This window comes from Anomaloglossus baeobatrachus, chromosome 8 (assembly GCF_048569485.1).
Source record: "Anomaloglossus baeobatrachus isolate aAnoBae1 chromosome 8, aAnoBae1.hap1, whole genome shotgun sequence".
In the NCBI taxonomy this organism is placed as follows: Eukaryota; Metazoa; Chordata; class Amphibia; order Anura; family Aromobatidae; genus Anomaloglossus; species Anomaloglossus baeobatrachus.
In genome coordinates, this window is record NC_134360.1 from 191,534,541 (window position 1) to 191,555,525 (window position 20,985).

Genomic DNA, 20,985 nt, shown 5'->3' on the forward strand with positions numbered 1-20,985 from the left:
AGTCCATGGGGTTGTTTACTTGCAACGTTTGATATTGCTTCAGGAGATTATTATTGCCGAACTAGGTCAGCTACAGGTCAGCTGGTTTGGCACGCCCCCTGCAGTGATTAGCAGCTGACTTCTATAGATATTGTATATACAGAGAAAAAAAATCCAGCACTTCTAAAAAAAGAAGGGAATTTTGTTTACTTACCGTAAATTCCTTTTCTTCTAGCTCCTATTGGGAGACCCAGACAATTTGGTGTATAGCTTCTGCCTCCGGAGGCCACACAAAGTATTACACTTAAAAGTGTAAACCCCTCCCCTCTGCCTATACACCCCCCCGTGCATCACGGGCTCCTCAGTTTTGGTGCAAAAGCAGGAAGGAGGAAACTTATAAATTGGTCTAAGGTAAATTCAATCCGAAGGATGTTCGGAGAACTGAAAACCATGAACCAAAAGAACAATTCAACATGAACAACATGTGTACACAAAAGAACAACAGCCCGAAGGGAACAGGGGCGGGTGCTGGGTCTCCCAATAGGAGCTAGAAGAAAAGGAATTTACGGTAAGTAAACAAAATTCCCTTCTTCTTTGTCGCTCCATTGGGAGACCCAGACAATTGGGACGTCCAAAAGCAGTCCCTGGGTGGGTAAAAGAATACCTCGGTAATAGAGCCGTAAAACGGCCCCTTCCTACAGGTGGGCTACCGCCGCCTGAAGGACTCGCCTACCTAGGCTGGCATCTGCCGAAGCGTAGGTATGCACCTGATAGTGTTTCGTGAAAGTGTGCAGACTCGACCAGGTAGCCGCCTGACACACCTGCTGAGCCGTAGCCTGGTGCCGCAATGCCCAGGACGCACCCACGGCTCTGGTAGAATGGGCTTTCAGCCCTGAAGGAACCGGAAGCCCAGAAGAACGGTAGGCTTCAAGAATTGGTTCCTTGATCCACCGAGCCAAGGTTGACTTGGAAGCCTGCGACCCTTTACGCTGGCCAGCGACAAGGACAAAGAGCGCATCCGAGCGGCGCAGGGGCGCCGTACGAGAAATGTAGAGTCTAAGTGCTCTCACAAGATCTAACAAGTGCAAATCCTTTTCACATTGGTGAACTGGATGAGGGCAAAAAGAAGGTAAGGAGATATCCTGATTGAGATGAAAAGGGGATACCACCTTAGGGAGAAATTCCGGAACCGGATGCAGAACCACCTTGTCCTGGTGAAACACCAGGAAGGGGGCTTTGCATGACAGTGCAGCTAGCTCAGACACTCTCCGAAGTGATGTGACTGCCACTAGGAAGACCACCTTCTGCGAAAGGCGTGAAAGAGAAATATCTCTCATTGGCTCGAAAGGTGGCTTCTGGAGAGCCATCAGCACCCTGTTAAGATCCCAGGGTTCTAACGGACGCTTGTAAGGAGGGACTATGTGGCAAACCCCCTGCAGGAACGTGCGTACCTGCGGAAGCCTGGCTAGACGCTTTTGAAAAAACACAGAGAGCGCCGAGACTTGTCCCTTAAGAGAGCCGAGAGACAAACCCTTTTCCATTCCGGATTGAAGGAAGGACAGAAAAGTGGGCAAGGCAAATGGCCAGGGAGTAAAACCCTGATCAGAGCACCAGGATAAGAAGATCCTCCACGTCCTGTGGTAGATCTTGGCGGACGTTGGTTTCCTGTCCTGTCTCATAGTGGCAATGACCTCTTGAGATAACCCTGAAGACGCTAGGATCCAGGACTCAATGGCCACACAGTCAGGTTGAGGGCCGCAGAATTCAGGTGGAAAAATGGCCCTTGAGACAGTAAGTCTGGACGGTCTGGTAGTGCCCACGGTTGACCCACCGTGAGATGCCACAGATCCGGGTACCACGACCTCCTCGGCCAGTCTGGGGCGATGAGGATGGCGCGGCGGCAGTCGGTCCTGATCTTGCGTAATACTCTGGGCAGCAGTGCCAGAGGAGGAAAAACATAAGGCAGCCGAAACTGCGACCAATCCTGAACTAATGCGTCTGCCGCCAGAGCTCTGTGATCTTGAGACCGTGCCATGAATGCCGGGACCTTGTTGTTGTGCCGGGACGCCATTAGGTCGACGTCCGGCTTCCCCCAGCGGCAACAGATCTCTTGAAACACGTCAGGGTGAAGAGACCATTCCCCTGCGTCCATGCCCTGGCGACTGAGAAAGTCTGCTTCCCAGTTTTCTACGCCCGGGATGTGAACTGCGGAGATGGTGGAGGCTGTGGCTTCCACCCACAGCAGAATCCGCCGAACTTCCTGGAAGGCTTGCCGACTGCGTGTGCCGCCTTGGTGGTTGATGTATGCCACCGCCGTGGCGTTGTCCGACTGAATTCGGATCTGCCTGCCTTCCAGCCACGGCTGGAACGCCTTTAGGGCTAGATACACTGCCCTTATCTCCAGAACATTGATCTGAAGGGAGGACTCTGGCTGAGTCCAGGTACCCTGAGCCCTGTGGTGGAGGAAGACCGCTCCCCACCCTGACAGACTCGCGTCCGTCGTGACCACAGCCCAGGATGGGGGTAGGAATGATTTCCCCTTCGACAACGAAGTGGGAAGAAGCCACCACTGAAGGGAGGCCTTGGCTGCCCGAGAAAGGGAGACGTTCCTGTCGAGGGACGTCGACTTCCTGTCCCATTTGCGGAGAATGTCCCATTGAAGTGGACGCAGATGAAACTGCGCAAATGGAACTGCCTCCATTGCTGCCACCATCTTCCCTAGGAAGTGCATGAGGCGCCTCAAGGGGTGCGACTGGGCTCGAAGGAGAGATTGCACCCCTGTCCGTAGTGAACGCTGTTTGTCCAGCGGAAGTTTCACTATCGCTGAGAGAGTATGAAACTCCATCCCGAGATATGTCAGCGATTGGGTCGGTGTCAATTTTGACTTTGGGAAATTGATGATCCACCCGAATCTCTGGAGAGTCTCCAGAGCAATGCTCAGGCTGTGTTGGCATGCCACCCGAGAGGGGGCCTTGACAAGAAGATCGTCTAAGTAAGGGATCACCGAGTGTCCCTGAGAGTGTAGGACCGCCACCACGGATGCCATGACCTTGGTGAAGACCCGTGGGGCTGTCGCCAGGCCGAAAGGCAGTGCCACGAACTGAAGGTGTTCGTCCCCGATGGCGAAACGCAGGAAGCGCTGATGCTCTGGTGCAATCGGCACGTGGAGATAAGCATCCCTGATGTCGATTGATGCTAGGAAGTCTCCTTGGGACATCGAGGCGATGACGGAGCGGAGGGATTCCATCCGGAACCGCCTGGTTTTCACGTGTCTGTTGAGCAGTTTGAGGTCCAGAACGGGACGGAAAGATCCGTCCTTTTTTGGCACCACAAACAAGTTGGAGTAAAAACCGTGACCCCGATGCTGAAGGGGAACAGGGATCACCACTCCTTCTGCCTTCAGAGTGCTCACCGCCTGAAGAAGAGCATCGGCTCGCTCGGGGGGCGGAGATGTTCTGAAGAAACGAGTCGGAGGACGAGAGCGGAACTCTATCCTGTAACCGTGAGACAGGATGTCTCTCACCCATCGGTCTTGGACATGTGGCAACCAGGAGTCGCAAAAGCGGGAGAGCCTGCCACCGACCGAGGATGCGGTTTGGGGAGGCCGAAAGTCATGAGGAGGCCGCTTTGGGAGCGGTTCCTCCGGCGGTCTTTTTAGGACGTGACTTAGACCGCCATGAATCAGAGTTCCTCTGACCCTTCTGTGGCCTGTTGGACGAGGAGAATTGAGACCTGGCTGCGGGCCGAAAGGACCGAAACCTCGATTGTACCTTCCGTTGTTGAGGTCTGTTTGGTTTGGACTGGGGTAAGGACGAGTCCTTTCCCTTGGATTGTTTAATGATTTCATCCAATTGCTCGCCAAACAGGCGGTCGCCAGAAAATGGCAAACCGGTTAAGAACTTTTTGGAAGCAGAGTCTGCCTTCCATTCACGTAGCCACATGACCCTGCGGACTGCCACCGAATTGGCGGATGCTACCGCCGTACGGCTCGCAGAGTCCAGGACGGCATTCATGGCGTAGGACGCAAATGCCGACGCCTGAGAGGTTAAGGACACAACCTGCGGAGTAGAGGCACGTGTGACTGCATTAATCTCAGACTGACAAGCTGAGATAGCTTGGAGTGCCCATACGGCTGCGAATGCCGGAGCAAAGGACGCGCCGATAGCTTCATAGATGGATTTCATCAAGAGCTCTATCTGCCTGTCAGTGGCATCCTTGAGTGATGCACCGTCTGCCACTGCAACTATGGATCTAGCCGCCAGTCTAGAGATTGGAGGATCCACCTTGGGACACTGAGCCCAACCCTTGACTACGTCAGGGGGGAAGGGATAACGTGTGTCATTAAGGCGCTTAGTAAAGCGCTTATCTGGAAAAGCTCGGTGTTTCTGGACTGTATCTCTGAAGTCGGAGTGATCAAGAAACGCACTCCGTGTACGTTTGGGAAACCTAAAATGGAATTTCTCCTGCTGAGAAGCTGACTCCTCAATCTGAGGAGTTGGAGGAGAAAGATCCAACACCTGATTGATGGACGCTATCAGGTCGTTTACTATGGCGTCCCCTTCAGGTGTATCAAGGTTGAGAGCGGCGTCAGAATCAGAGGCCTGATCTGCCACCTCCGTTTCATCATCCAGAGAGTCCTCATGCTGAGACCCTGAACAGTGTGATGAAGTCGAGGGAAGCTCCCGGCGAGCCCGCTTAGCCGGTCTGGGACTGCGGTCCGTGTCGGAGTCCTCACCGTGGGACCTATGAGTCGCCCCAGGAGCACTTTGCTGTGCCGACCGAGGGGGGTCTGAGGGAAAAGGTTCAACAGTGCCCGGGGCCTTTATCCATAGACTCAGAAAGTTTGTCAGCGAATACTGCAAACTCTGTCCCTGTCACCTGGACAGTGGCAGCAGGTGGTTCCACCTGGGCCGAGGGTCCCACCAGTGGCAGAGGCTCCGGCTGAGTGAGTGTCACAGGGGCCGAGCATTGCACACAATGAGGGTAGGTGGAACCTGCAGGTAGCATAGCCGCACATGAGGTACAGGTTGCAAAGTAAGCCTGTGCCTTGGCACCCTTGCTTTTTGCGGACGACATGCTGTGTCTCCTCTTAGAGCAATCAAAAAAAACTACACCTGAGGAAGGCTTTTGTTAGCTGAAACGCGTTGTCCGTAATTGTCCGTTTTTTATTGAACCCTTAATAAACTCTTGTTCTTGAAGTTGTTGCAAACTTGCACTGATAATCCATTTATCCTCCGGAAGCGCCGAAAGGGATTTTGTCTTTACTCCATTACCCACGTGGGAGCACCCGTTCAGGACTCTCATTGTTTTTCCCGAGGATTCGTGCTGCATACTGGAGGATTAATAAGAGAGTTGATCCACTACACGGATCATACTAGCGAAAACAGAAGAAATCTGCACGGTGAGTGTAAAATTCGTATGATCATACAATCTGTGTTTCCATACATCTACACTTAGATTTGGCGCCCCGTTGTTCTCTTCTTTTTTTCTTTCCTTTATTCTTAGAGCAATCAGAGAGGGTATATAGCCAAAGCAATAGTGCGGCCGTACCGAGTAAATGTATACAATATAAGCATATAAATATACACTTCGGCACCCAGGGGGGCAAGCACCTAGTAACAGGTGCTGCTTACCGACCGCCCTCAGCGTTTGTGTGACCACCAGATTCCCTGCCTGGGCCTCCCAGAGCTGTTGGAGCTCGTCTCTGAAGTTCTCCAGCGTCAGAAGTGCTGATAGGAATGGCTGCCAGCGTTCTGAGAGGAGGAGGGAGCCGTGGGCGTGCCTTAGAAAGTGCGGGAATCTGGTGCCCCACGGTGCTCAGTGAGGGGGGAGGAGGATACTAAGTATGCTCCAGCCCTCAGCGCTGACGTCCAGTGCAGCGTCCCGCCCTTACCCCTGACTGGCAGGCCTGGGGGCGGGAATATGCGGTACTAGGCCGCAAAAGCCGGGGACTAAAGTTATAAGCGCGGCCGGCAAACAAGCGCGGTCAGCGCGGTAGTCCCGGCGCACAAACACAACCAGCAGCTGCTGCAGCGTCCATTAGACAGGCGCTCTATGCGCCATCCCCAAGGGGACACAGATTACCTTAGAGGAGCAGGGCCTGTCCCTGACGATACCCGGTCTCCTGTCCAGCAGATTCCCCCAGGGGCTGCGGAGGGAGCACGGTCCCAGTGCCTGGTGACCGGTTAGGATCCCACTTCACCCAGAGCCCCTAAGGGATGGGGAAGGAAAACGGCATGTGGTTCCTGCCTGTGTACCCGCAATGGGTACCTCAACCTTAACCGCACCGCCGACCAGAGTGGGGTGAGAAGGGAGCATGCCGGGGGCCCTGTTATGGGCCCTCTTTTCTTCCATCCGATATAGTCAGCAGCTACTGCTGACTAAATTGTGCAGCTTGCGTGCATGTGTGCCTCCTTCAACACAAAGCATAAAAACTGAGGAGCCCGTGATGCACGGGGGGGTGTATAGGCAGAGGGGAGGGGTTTACACTTTTAAGTGTAATACTTTGTGTGGCCTCCGGAGGCAGAAGCTATACACCCCAATTGTCTGGGTCTCCCAATGGAGCGACAAAGAAAATAGACTTTATTTTATCAGATTAAAAATAGAACTAAGAAGGGAAAAATCCAGCATGTATCAGCTTACACGTTTCAAGGCTGATTGCTCTTAATTAGTGATGGGCGAACTCGCAGATAACCAAGATCAGCGGGTCTAACTGAGTTTTAAAAAAAAATGTTTCCGGCCTGGAATTTATCCTGGATATCTTGCCGGATGCTGGTCCCTATATGCGTCTATGGGGGCCAGAATCTGGTGCTTAAAAATGGCAGTAGAAGGGATAAGAGGATTGAAGCAAGCATGTTATACTTTTCAGTCTCAAGCACAGCTGTAACTGCTTCCGGGCAACTCATTCTACTTCCCAGGCTGCATTATCACTAATTCATATGCATTGCTATCCCTGCCCCTCGGCAGTCCAGACCTCTGTGATTGATTGCAGTCAAACGCGCATCCAGCCAATGTGGCATCATGTAGATTGGGTGCAGGAATAGGCTGTAAAAATTTCAGCACCAAATCTGCATCTCTTAGCAAAAAAATGCAATTTTCTGCCTGGAGATGCAGGTCTGTGAACTCAGTAAGCTAAGGTGAGGTCACCTGAGGTCAGTTACCTGCAATTACAGGTGGAGGGCCATGGAACCTTCAGTTGTGACTGTAGTAACCTGAGTGATCTCACTGCTTCATTGCATGGCTTAGTCTCTAACTGACCGCTCGCTGTCCCTTCAGATGCAGAGCTAGAATTATTGTGGGGCTTCATGTGGATTACGTCGGACCTGGGTGTTTTTGGGGTTAATAAAGGGGTGAAAGAGGATAGGGTTTTTTGTATTTTATTTCAAATAAAGGTCTGTGATTGCAAGCAGGTAGACATGCCGTCATATAGGCTGGGGGGGGGGGCGCATCTGACTGCAACCAATCATAGATGCCAGGACTGTTGGTGGGCGGGTAAAGCAGTGCATGTTTATGAGCGATAATGATTGGCCTCGGAAGTAGAATGGCCCTGGAAACAGTTACAGCCACGCGGAGACTCGGTAAGTATAACGTGCTTGTTTTATACTTATTTTCTTTCTTTTTTTTATTTCCCGAGTTGATGGATCCAGATCATTACCTGGAGCTCCCTGAGAATTCTGGGCCCGGCACTTGGGTACTTTTGAAACTGCGCATATCCAGACTTTCACAGTCCAGATCCGCCCATCACTACTGTTAATCATAACCTCATTCTATTTTTAATCTTAGTAAATAAAGTACTGTACATTTTTTTGAACTGTTAATCCTCTGCACTCTCTTGGACAGAAGAGCTAGACTTTCTTTCGTATATACTGAGCCTGGGTTGGTGGGTTTAACTTTCTCAGCTTTGCTGCATTGCTAAAGCTAAGTCTGTTTCAGAACCATGGCACCCAGTAAGCTAAGTGATACATCATTGGAATCAAGGTCTCTTTGCCTACATCATGCTGCTTTTAGATTAGGTAGCAAAAACCTGTTGACAGTTTCCCATTAAGATCTTAAGAAGACATGTGGTAAGAAGAGTACTGTAACCTTCCTCTGCTATATTTCTACCTCTACAGTGAATTATGCTTTCATTCACTGCTCCCCATTGCTGGTTTTCTGTAAATGCGCTCTCACTGACCCACTTCAGTTCTGGGCTCGGTGTCCAGTCAGCGATATCTATCCTGCTAGAACCTATGGTGCTGTTTTACATGTGTGTCCATGTTGACTCTTGGGTCCTTGACTGCTCTATTGTCCGATGCCTGAACAATAATGGTCTTAAATTACTAGATATTATTATGTTCTGTATTCTATGGCATGGATTTGGCCTATTTTCTGACCTTATCTATTGAGCTGATCCTGTCTGCTGTTGTGCCTGAACTCCACCGGCCTTAAACATAGTGTGACAACAGCACATGGGGCTTGTGTGGTTCAATGCCACAAACCGTCTAAGTGCCATGCACTGCCATACGGGCTTTATCTACTGGTATTTACCATAAACAAGAGTCATGTTTTTACAAAATTTACTGTGTATTTTTTAAATATCAATCAATAGTAAAAAAAAGTAACTTTTCAATACCAATTAAAAGCCTTACCTTTTTCTAAGCATGGGTGAATTTTCTTTGACTCCTTGGGTTTGTTTGAGATTTTCTTCACAAGAGTAAAAATCTTTGTTTTGTTCATCATCATCACCAAAGGAAAAACAGGGATATGAGGATAATAAATCCTGAGTACTTGCATTTCCTGGGTTTGCTGTCACTGTGCTGCTACACTTAATGTTATGCTGAGAGGAATACATTGCTGTAGGGTTGGCTTCCAATGCTTTTGTCATCTTAAGAGGTGGTTTAAGTGTTTTCAGATTTCTTATACCTTTTTTTTGTGAAAAAAAATAAAATTAATGAAAGAACAGTGTAAGTTATAACAAGGATGCAATATGTTGTACTAACATTATATTAAAAGAGTAGACTTAAAGGGAATGTGTAATTAGAAAATGACTTGTCTAAACTGAGGTTATGTTAAATATTATTTATTTTAAATCTTGACCAGGTTTATTTATTTTTCATATATCTATCTATATTCAAAAACACAATGCTCCTATTTCCTTTTGGCCACATGTACACTGACATGCAAAAGGGTAAAAATGTTTTAAAGTTTTGGCTCTCAGGTTCCATATCTCAATATCCACTACAGCTTTGAGCGTGAGGCTACCTTCTTTTTATAGACAATGAAGGGAATTTTGTTACTTACCGTAAATTCCTTTTCTTCTAGCTCCTATTGGGAGACCCAGACGATTGGGACGATTGGGTGTATAGCTACTGCCTCCGGAGGCCACACAAAGCATTACACTAAAAAGTGTAAGGCCCCTCCCCTTCTGGCTATACACCCCCAGTGGGATCACTGGCTCACCAGTTTTAGTGCAAAAGCAAGAAGGAGGAAAGCCAATAACTGGTTAAACAAATTCACTCCGAGTAACATCGGAGAACTGAAAAACCGTTCAACATGAACAACATGTGTACCCGAAAAAACCCAAAAATCCCGAAGGACAACAGGGCGGGTGCTGGGTCTCCCAATAGGAGCTAGAAGAAAAGGAATTTACGGTAAGTAACAAAATTCCCTTCTTCTTCGTCGCTCCATTGGGAGACCCAGACGATTGGGACGTCCAAAAGCTGTCCCTGGGTGGGTAAATTAATACCTCAAGTTAGAGCTGCAAAACAGCTCTCCCCTACGAGGAGGCAACCGCCGCCTGCAGGACTCTTCTACCTAGGCTGGCGTCTGCCGAAGCATAGGTATGCACCTGATAATGTTTGGTGAAAGTGTGCAGACTCGACCAGGTAGCTGCCTGGCACACCTGTTGAGCCGTAGCCTGGTGTCGTAATGCCCAGGACGCACCCACGGCTCTGGTAGAATGGGCCTTCAGCCCTGATGGAACCGGAAGCCCAGCAGAACGGTAGGCTTCAAGAATTGGTTCTTTGATCCATCGAGCCAGGGTGGCCTTGGAAGCCTGCGACCCTTTGCGCTTACCAGCGACAAGGACAAAGAGTGCATCGGAACGGCGCAGGGGCGCCGTGCGGGAAATGTAGATTCTGAGTGCTCTCACCAGATCTAACAAATGTAAATTCATCTCATACCGATGAACTGCATGAGGACAAAAAGAAGGCAAAGAGATATCCTGATTAAGATGAAAAGAGGATACCACCTTCGGGAGAAACTCCTGAATGGGGCGCAGCACTACCTTGTCCTGGTGGAAGACCAGGAAAGGAGCCTTGGATGACAGCGCTGCTAGCTCAGACACTCTCCGAAGAGATGTGATCGCTACCAGTAAAGCCACTTTCTGTGATAGTCTAGAAAGTGAAACCTCCCTCAGAGGCTCGAAGGGCGGCTTCTGGAGGGCAACTAGTACCCTGTTCAGATCCCATGGATCTAACGGCCGCTTGTACGGGGGTACAATATGACAAACCCCCTGCAGGAACGTGCGCACCTTAGGAAGCCGTGCTAGACGCTTTTGAAAAAAGCCGGATAGCGCCGAGACTTGCCCTTTAAGGGAGCCGAGCGACAAACCTTTTTCTAACCCAGATTGCAGGAAAGAAAGAAAGGTAGGCAATGCCAAAGGCCAGGGAGACACTCCCTGAGCAGAGCACCAGGATAAGAATATCTTCCACGTTCTGTGGTAGATCTTAGCGGAAGTGGGCTTCCTAGCCTGTCTCATGGTGGCAACGACCCCTTGGGATAATCCTGAAGACCCTAGGATCCAGGACTCAATGGCCACACAGTCAGGTTCAGGGCCGCAGAATTCCGATGGAAAAACGGCCCTTGGGACAGTAAGTCTGGTCGGTCTGGTAGTGCCGACGGTTGGCCGACCGTGAGATGCCACAGATCCGGATACCACGCCCTCCTTGGCCAGTCTGGGGCGACGAGTATGACGCGGCTGTAGTCGGATCTGATCTTGCGTAGCACTCTGGGCAAGAGTGCGAGAGGTGGAAACACATAAGGGAGCCGGAACTGCGACCAATCTTGCACTAAGGCGTCTGCCGCCAGAGTTCTGTGATCGCGAGACCGTGCTATGAAGGTTGGGACCTTGTTGATGTGCCTGGACGCCATTAGGTCGACGTCCGGCCTTCCCCAGCGGCTACAGATTTCCTGAAACACGTCCGGGTGAAGGGACCATTCCCCTGCGTCCATGCCCTGGCGGCTGAGGAAGTCTGCTTCCCAGTTTTCTACGCCGGGGATGTGAACTGCGGATACGGTGGAGGCCGTGGCTTCCACCCACGTCAGAAACCGCCGGACTTCCTGGAAGGCTTGCCGACTGCGTGTCCCTCCTTGGTGATTGATGTATGTCACCGCTGTGGAGTTGTCCGACTGAATTCGGATCTGCTTTCCTTCCAGCCACTGCTGGAAGGCTAGTAGGGCAAGATACACTGCTCTGATTTCCAGAACATGGATCTGAAGGGTGGACTCCTGCTGAGTCCACGTACCCTGAGCCCTGTGGTGGAGAAAAAACTGCTCCCCACCCTGACAGACTCGCGTCTGTCGTGACTACCGCCCAAGACGGTGGTAGGAAGGATCTTCCCTGTGATAATGAGGTGGGAAGAAGCCACCATTGCAGAGAGTCCTTCCGAAAAGGATACTTTCCTGTTCAGGGATGTTGACTTCCCGTCCCATTGGCGGAGAATGTCCCAATAAGAGGACGCAGATGAAACTGCGCAAACGGAACCGCCTCCATTGCCGCCACCATCTTCCCGAGGAAGTGCATGAGGCGTCTTAAGGAGTGCGACTGACCTTGACGGAGAGTCTGCACCCCAGTCTGTAGTGACCGCTGCTTGTTCAGCGGAAGCTTCACTAGCGCTGACAGGGTATGAAAACTCCATGCCAAGATACGTTAGTGATTGGGTCGGTGACAGGTTTGACTTTGAAAAGTCGATGATCCACCCGAACGTCTGGAGAGTCTCCAGCGCAACATTCAGGCTGAGTTGGCATGCCTCTTGAGAGGGTGCCTTGCAAGTAGATCGTCCAAGTAAGGGATCACAGAGTGTCCCTGTGAGTGCAAGACTGCTACCACTGCCGCCATGACCTTGGTGAACACCCGTGGGGTTGTCGCCAGACCGAATGGCAGAGCTACGAACTGAAGATGGTCGTCTCCCATCACGAAACGTAGAAAACATTGGTGCTCTGTAGCAATCGGCACGTGGAGATAAGCATCTTTGATGTCTATTGATGCTAGGAAATATCCTTGAGACATTGAGGCAATGACGGAGCGGAGGGTTTCATCCGGAACCGCCTGGCCTCCACGTGCTTGTTGAGCAGTTTTAGGTCCAGAACGGAACGGAAAGAGCCATCCTTTTTCGGCACCACAACCAGATTGGAGGAAAACCGTGTCTTGTTCCTGAAGAGGAACAGGGAGTACCACTCCTCATGCCTGCAGAAGAGCATCGGCTCGGTGGAGAGGTGGGGACGTTCTGAAGAATCGAGTCGGAGGACGAGAACAGAACTCTGTCCTGTGCACGTGGGCACAATGTCCCTCACCCACCGGTCTGTGACCTGTGGCAGCTAAATGTCGCCAAAGGCGAGCGAGTCTGCCATCAACCGCGGATGCGGAGAGATGAGAGAGCTGAGAGTCATGAGGAGACCGCCTTGGTAGCGGTTCCTCCGGCTGCCTTCCTTGGGCGTGATTGAGCCCCCGGAAACTGAGCCCCTCTGAGGCTTTTCAGCTCTTCTGGGCGAGGACAATTGGGACCTGCCCGAGCTTGGGAAGGACCGAAACCTCGACTGTCCTTCCAGGACAGCATTAATAGGGTAAGTCGCAATGCAGACATTGCGAGGTTACGGACGCCCCTGCGGCACAAATGTACATATGCTCAAGACCAGCTGTGCAAGAACAGCTGAAAAACTTAGGGTGCCCATACGGCTGTAAATGCCGGAGCAACCGACAGGCCGATAGCCTCATAGACAGATTTCAACCAGAGTCCATCTGTCTGGCATCTTTAAGTGAAGTCCCATCTCCACTGCAACTATAGCTCTAGCCGCAAGCCTGGAGATTGGAGAATCCACCTTTGGACCCTGGGTCCCGCGCTTGACCACGTCAGGGGGAAAAGGATAACGTGTATCGTTAATACGTTTGGAGAAAACGCTTATCTGGTAAGCGTGGTGTTCCTGGACTGCTTCTCTGAAGTCAGCGTGGCCAGAAAAATACTCAATATACGTTTGAGCTACTGAAATGGGACTTCTCCTGCTGTGAAGCTGACTCCTCCTCTGGGGGAGCTGAGGGAGAAAGATCCAACATTCCATTGATGGACGCTATAGGATCATTCCTTATGGCGTCACCATCCGGTGTATCCGGATTGAGAGCGTTGTCAGGATCAAAGTCCTGATGAGCTACGTCTGCCTCATCATACAGAGAGCCTCCTGGGACCCCCCCCCCGGAGCACCGATTTTATTCCCAATGAGGGTGGCCAGGGAGCAATGATCCAGATTGCCCACGGCCTGTCCGGACTGCAAGTCTCTATCCCATTGCAACTCCATCCCTGTCCTTGGACAGGGTTGACAGGTGGTTCCTTTGGCCACGTCTAGTAGAGACCCCGGCTGACCAAGTGCTCCAGGGGAGCATTGCACACATGCAGTCACAACAGCATCGAAAGCCTGTGTTGCTTATATGCTGCTGCCGACTAGCCATCTAGGACATAGAGCCAATAATGGCGACCGTACAATGCAATGTATAGCATACAAGCATAAAGTACAATGAACACTGCAGCACATGCAATACAAGCAGCATAGAAAGCCTGTGCCTTGGCACCCCTGCTTGTCTGCCGCTGTAGACTAGCCATCTAGGGGAATATACAGTGGAATGTATAGCATACAAGCATAATTACAAATGAACGCTGCAACCCCTGCAATACAAGCAGCATAGAAAAAAACCTGTGCCTCAGCACCCTTGCATTTCTGCTGCTGTAGTCTAGTCATTCTAGGCGAAAATAGCCCAGACTAGTGACCGTACAGTGCAGTGTATAGCATACAAGCATAATACACATGAACACTTCAGTACGTGCAATACAAGCAGCATAGAAAGCCCGTGCCGTAGCACCCCTGCTTTCCTGCTGCTGATGTGTCGCCATCTAAGAGGGCATATAGCCAAAGATAGCGACCTATGCAGTGTAAGCCTAAAAATACAAATGGACAACTGCGGTATTTAGTGGGGTCAGCACTTCATGTGCCGCTTACCGCCCGCCTATAAGCGGGTGTGTGGTCGCCCTAGTCCTGTGCCTGGTTGCCCAGAGTCCGATCTCTCAGCTCGGACTGCAGGAATGGCTGCCGGCGTCTTCTCCAGCTCGTGTGAGTAGGGGCGGGCCGTGGGCGTGCCCCCAAGTCAGAGCGGGAAACCGGCGTCCCACAGTGTCCAGTGAGAGGGCTGGAGCATGTAAATAAGGCTCCAGCCCTCGGCGCTGCTGATTGTACAGCGTCTCTCCCCTACCCTGATTGACAGGGTGGGGGCGGGAACGAAGCGGAGCTAGGCCGCAAAAGCCGGGGACTGGATTTATAAGCGCCGCCGCCGTAAAAGCGCGGTCGGCGCTAAGTCCCCGGCGCACTACAAGTCCCAGCCGCGCCGCCGCTCCCGAGCGTCCGGCGCGGTAGTTCCCCATACATAAAGTCACTCAGCTAGGCTGCAGTGACTGTAACCCTTTACTGTCCCCGGCGCACTAGCACACCCAGCAAGTCTGGAGTGTGCTGTGCCTGTGTGTACGGGGACACAGAGTACCTGAATGGTGCAGGGCCTTGTCCCTGAACGGCACTCCCGCTCCACATCCAGCAGGTTCAATGGGTCTGTGGATGGAGCCCGGCCTCAGGGCTTTGGGGCCGGTAAGATCCCACTTCCTCAGAGCCCCTCAGGGGGATGTGGAAGGAAAACAGCATGTGGGCTCCAGCCTCCGTACCAGCAATAGGTACCTCAACCTTACAAACCACCAGCGGGGTGAGAAGGGAGCATGCTGGGGGCCCTATATGGGCCCACTTTTCTTCCATCCGACATAGTCAGCAGCTACTGCTGACTAAACAGTGGAGCTATGCGTGGATGTCTGACCTCCTTCGCACAAAGCAGAAAACTGGTGAGCCAGTGATCCCACTGGGGGTGTATAGCCAGAAGGGGAGGGGCCTTACACTTTTTAGTGTAATGCTTTGTGTGGCCTCCGGAGGCAGTAGCTATACACCCAATCGTCCCAATCGTCTGGGTCTCCCAATGGAGCGACGAAGAAAGTCTTGAATATCTCATACATAAATTTGACTTGCAATTATTTTGCATATGATTTAGTTTTGCAGACTCTTGTCATGTCACTGCATGGTTACTGTTTTGCTCCTGGTGTTTAAAAAAATCTTTTTTTTTCCTGTATACTACAGATTGCAACCTGTTCTCACATTCACTAAATGCTCAGCTCGTTATTATGTTGATTCCCAAGCCAAAGGTCACTGGTGTGAATCGAGGAGAAGCCATAGAGCAGATTTTCCAAAAAAAGACAAATGGCATCATCCAGCTCATTGACAGCAGTCTCTTGACCAAGAAAATTGCTAAACTGCATCATGTGAGTGCTATGTAAGTTGGAAGATTATGAAATGAAGTCTATCCATCCATTCATAAGCCAAGAGGAGGAGTGAGTTCACAGATGTCCATGCAAGCGCCGAGTGATGCACGTTACACAAGTCTGGAATGGTGGCGAAGAGTCCACTTCAATATCTTCATAAGAAGCGTCTGCTCAAGTTTTCAACATAGTAGGAAAAGTGAACAGTAGAAGATTGGAAATGGGTGATTTGGAGTGATGAGACAAAAGTCGACAGCTCAGATGAGTGCAAATGGGTCTGTAACAAACAAGGGAAAAAGGGGCAAACGGATAGAAAAACTGAAGGAACTGTCAAGTTAAATGGAGGAAGCCTGATGATAAAGGGTTGTTCAAGAGCCAAAGGCATTGGATACTTGATCAGGATCGAAGGTGGTCTCAGTGCTGCGCTATATGTGAGTATCCCACAAGACAAATTACTCATGAGTATTATGGGTATGAAAAGGACAAAAAAGGGAATTTTGTTTACTTACCGTAAATTCCTTTTCTTCTAGCTCCTATTGGGAGACCCAGACATTTGGGTGTATAGCTTCTGCCTCCGGAGGCCACACAAAGTATTACACTTTTAAAAAAGTGTAACCCCTCCCCTCTGCCTATACACCCTCCCGTGGATCACGGGCTCCTCAGTTTTGGTGCAAAAGCAGGAAGGAGAAAACTTATAAATTGGTCTAGGGTAAATTCAATCCGAAGGATGTTCGGAGAACTGAAGACCATGAACCATAAGAACAAATCAACATCAACAACATGTGTACACAAAAGAACAACCAGCCCGAAGGGTACAGGGGCGGGTGCTGGGTCTCCCAATAGGAGCTAGAAGAAAAGGAATTTACGGTAAACAAAATTCCCTTCTTTTTCTTTGTCGCTCCATTGGGAGACCCAGACAATTGGGACGTCCAAGAGCAGTCCCTGGGTGGGTAAAAGAATACCTCAATAAAAGGAGCCGAAAAACGGCCCCCTCTTACAGGTGGGCAACCGCCGCCTGGAGGACTCGCCTACTTAGACTGGCGTCTGCCAAAGCATAGGCATGCACTTGATAGTGCTTCGTGAAAGTGTGCAGACTAGACCACGTAGCTGCCTGACACACCTGCTGAGCCGTCGCCCGGTGCCGCAAAGCCCAGGACGCACCTACGGCTCTGGTAGAATGGGCTTTCAACCCTAAAGGAAGTGGAAGCCCAGAAGAACGGTAGGCCTCGAGAATCGGTTCCTTGATCCACCAAGCCAAGGTTGACTTGGAGGCCTGAGAGCCCTTACGCTGGCCAGCGACAAGGACAAAGAGCGCGTCTGAACGGCGCAGGGGCGCCGTGCGAGACACGTAGAACCGGAGTGCTCTCACTAGATCCAAAGAGTGCAAATCCTTTTCACACTGGTGAATTGGATTAGGGCAAAAGGAAGGCAAGGAGATATCCTGATTTAGATGAAAAGGGGATACCACCTTAAGGTCTAGTCACACTAAGCAACTTACCAGCGATCCCAACAACGATAGGGATCGCTGGTAAGTTGCTAGGAGGTTGCTGGTGAGATGTCACACTGCGACGCTCCAGCGATCCCACCAGCAACCTGACCTGGCAGGGATCGCTGGAGCGTCGCTACACGAGTTGCTGGTGAGCTCACCAGCAACAAGTGACCAGCCCCCAGCGCCGCGTGGAAGATGCTGCGCTTGCTAACTAAGGTAAATATCGGGTAACCCACCCGATATTTACCTTTGTTACCAGCGCACGCAGCTACACGTGCAGAGAACAGGGAGCAGCGCACACTGAGCACTGGCTCCCTGCTCTCCTAGCTACAGTACACATCGGGTTAATTACCCGATGTGTGCTGCAGCTACATGTGCACAGAGCAGGGAGCAGCGCACACTGCTTAGCGCTGGCTCCCTGCTCTCCTAGCTACAGCACACATCGGGTTAATTAACCCGATGTGTCCTGCAGCTACATGTGCACAGAGCAGGAGCCGGCACTGACAGTGAGAGCGGCGGAGGCTGATAACAAAGGTAAATATCGGGTAACCAAGGACAGGGCTTCTTGGTTACCCGATGTTTACTGTGGTTACCAGCCTCCGCAGAAGCCGGCTCCTGCTGCCTGCACATTTAGTTGTTGCTGTCTCGCTGTCACACACAGCGATCTGCGCTTCACAGCGGGACAGCAACAACTAAAAAATGTCCCAGGACATTCAGCAACAACCAACGACCTCACAGCAGGGGGCCAGGTTGTTGCTGGATGTCACACACAGCAACATCGCTAGCAACGTCACAAAAGTTGTTCGTTAGCAGCGATGTTGCTAGCGATGTTGCTTAGTGTGACGGGGCCTTTAGGGAGAAATTCCGGGACAGGACGCAGAACCACCTTATCCTGGTGAAAAACCAGGAAGGGGGCTTTGCATGACAGCGCTGCAAGCTCAGACACTTTCCGAAGTGATGTGACCGCCACCAGGAAGGCCACCTTCTGAGAAAGACGGGAGAGAGAGACATCCCGCAGCGGATCAAAAGGCGGCTTTTGAAGAGCCGTCAGAACCCTGTTAAGATCCCACGGTTCCAACGGACGTTTGTAAGGTGGGACCATGTGGCAAACCCCCTGCAGGAACGTGCGGACCTGCGGAAGCCTGGCTAGATGCTTTTGAAAAAACACGGAGAGCGCCGACACTTGGCCCTTGAGAGAGCCGAGGGACAAACCCTTGTCCATTCCAGATTGTAGGAATGAAAGAAATGTGGGTAAAGCAAACGGCCATGGAGGAAAACCGTTATCAGAGCACCAGGATAAGAAGATTTGCCAAGACCTGTAATAGATTTTGGCGGACATAGGCTTCCTGGCTTGTCTCATGGTGGCAATGACATCCTGAGATAACCCTGAAGACGCTAGGAGCCAGGACTGAATGGCCACACAGTCAGGTTGAGGGCCACAGAATTCAGATGGAAAAACGGCCCTTGTGACAGCAAGTCTGGGCGGTCTGGAAGCGCCCACGGTTGACCCACCGTGAGATGCCACAGATCCGGATACCACGACCACCTCAGCCAGTCTGGAGCGACGATAATGGTGCGACGGCAGTCGGACCGAATCTTGCGTATTACTCTGGGCAGCATCGCCAGAGGGGGAAACACATATGGCAGTCGAAACTGCGACCAATCCTGGACCAGAGCGTCCACTGCCAGAGCTCTGTGATCCTGAGACCGTGCCATGAAGGCCGGGACCTTGTTGTTGTGTCGTGACGCCATGAGATCGACGTCCGGCGTTCCCCAGCGGTGACAGATTTCTCGAAACACGTCTGGGTGAAGAGACCATTCCCCCGCGTCCATGCCCTGACGACTGAGAAAATCTGCTTCCCAGTTTTCCACGCCCGGGATGTGAACTGCGGAGATGGTGGAGCCTGTGACTTCCACCCACTGCAGAATCCGCCCGACTTCCTGGAAGGCTTGAAGACTGCGACTGCCACCTTGGTGGTTGATGTAGGCGACGGCAGTGGCGTGGTCCGACTGGATTCGGATCTGCCTGCCCTCCAGCCACCGATGGAAAGCCAATAGGGCTAGATATACTGCCCTTATCTCCAGAATATTGATCTGAAGGGACGATTCTATTGGAGTCCAGGTTCCTTGAGCCCTGTGGTGGAGAAAAACCGCTCCCCAACCTGACAGGCTTGCGTCCGTGGTGATCACGGCCCAGGTTGGGGGGAGGAAGGATTTTCCCCGAGACAGAGATGTGGGTAGGAGTCACCACTGAAGTGATGTTTTGGTTGCAAGTGAAAGAGAGATGTTCTTGTCGAGGGAAGCCGAACTCTTGTCCCATTTGCGAAGAATGTCCCATTGGAGTGGCCGTAGATGGAATTGCGCGAACGGCACTGCCTCCATAGCTGCAACCATCTTCCCCAGGAAGTGCATGAGGCGCCTTAAGGGGTGTGACTGACTCCGAAGAAGTGACTGCACACCTGCCTGCAGAGAAAGCTGTTTGTCCCGCGGTAGCTTGACTAACGCTGGAAGGGTATGAAACTCCATCCCGAGGTAAGTCAGTGATTGGGTCGGCGTCAACTTGGATTTCGGGAAATTGATGATCCACCCGAACTGCTGGAGAGTCGCCAGAGTGACGGTAAGACTTCGTTGACACGCCACCCGAGAAGGGGCCCTGACTAGGAGATCGTCCAAGTATGGGATCACCGAGTGGCCCTGAGAGTGCAGGACCGCCACGACGGATGCCATGACTTTGGTGAAGACCCGTGGGGCTGTTGCCAGGCCGAAGGGCAATGCGACGAACTGGAGGTGTTCGTCCCCGATGGCGAAACGCAGGAAACGTTGATGTTTGGGTGCGATCGGCACATGGAGATAAGCATCCTTGATGTCGATCGATGCTAGGAAGTCTCCTTGAGACATCGAGGCGATGACCGAGCGGAGAGATTCCATCCGAAACCGTCTGGTTCTCACATGTCTGTTGAGCAGCTTGAGGTCCAGAACGGGACGGAATGACCCGTCCTTTTTTGGCACCACGAACAAGTTGGAGTAAAATCCACGACCACGTTCCTGAAGGGGAACGGGAATCACAACTCCTTCCATCTTTAGAGCGTCCACCGCCTGAAAAAGTGCGTCGGCCTGTGCGGGGGGTGGGGAGGTTCTGAAAAAACGAGCCGTAGGATGAGAGCTGAACTCTATCCTGTAACCATGAGACAGAATGTCTCTCACCCATCGGTCTTGAACGTGTGGCCACCAGGCGTCGCCAAAGCGGGAGAGCCTGCCACCGACCGAGGATGTGGCTAGATGAGGCCGAGAGTCATGAGGAGGCCGTCTTGGAGGCAGTGCCTCCTGCGGCCTTTTGGGGGCGTGACTTGGACCGCCACGCATAGGAGTTCCTCTGGCCTTTCTCCGGCCGGTTGGACGAAGAGGATTGGGGCTTGGCGGAGGGACGAAAGGACCGAAACCTCGATTGGATTTTTCTCTGCTGAGGTCTCTTAGGTTTGGACTGGGGTAAGGAGGAGTCCTTTCCCGAGGATTCCTTAATAATCTCACCCAACCGTTCGCCAAACAAACGTTCGCCAGAAAAAGGCAAACCAGTTAAGAACCTTTTGGAAGCAGAGTCTGCTTTCCATTCGCGCAGCCACATGGCCCTGCGGACTGCCACGGAGTTAGCGGATGCCACAGCCGTACGGCTAGCAGAGTCCAGGACGGCGTTCATGGCGTAGGACGAAAATGCTGATGCCTGAGAGGTCAAGGAAGACACATGCGGAGGAGAATTCCGCCTGACAGCATTAATCTCAGTCAGACATGCCGAGATTGCTTGGAGAGCCCACACAGCCGCAAAGGCCGGGGCAAAAGACGCGCCCGTGGCCTCATAAATAGACTTCACCAAGAGCTCTATCTGTCTGTCAGTGGCATCCTTCAGGGATGAGCCATCGGCAACAGACA

The 20,985-nt window shown here is 51.7% G+C and overlaps 1 protein-coding gene across 2 annotated transcripts in view; it reads right to left on the reverse strand.

Moving 5' to 3' along the window:
* HFM1 (helicase for meiosis 1) overlaps nt 1-20,985 on the reverse strand; it is a 276,350-nt gene that overhangs the window by 242,244 nt on the left and 13,121 nt on the right. For both annotated transcript variants that reach the window (XM_075321028.1, XM_075321027.1), the window contains exon 3: nt 8,607-8,880. In XM_075321028.1, the coding sequence (XP_075177143.1) occupies nt 8,607-8,880 (274 nt within the window). The remainder of the gene's footprint in view (nt 1-8,606; nt 8,881-20,985) is intronic.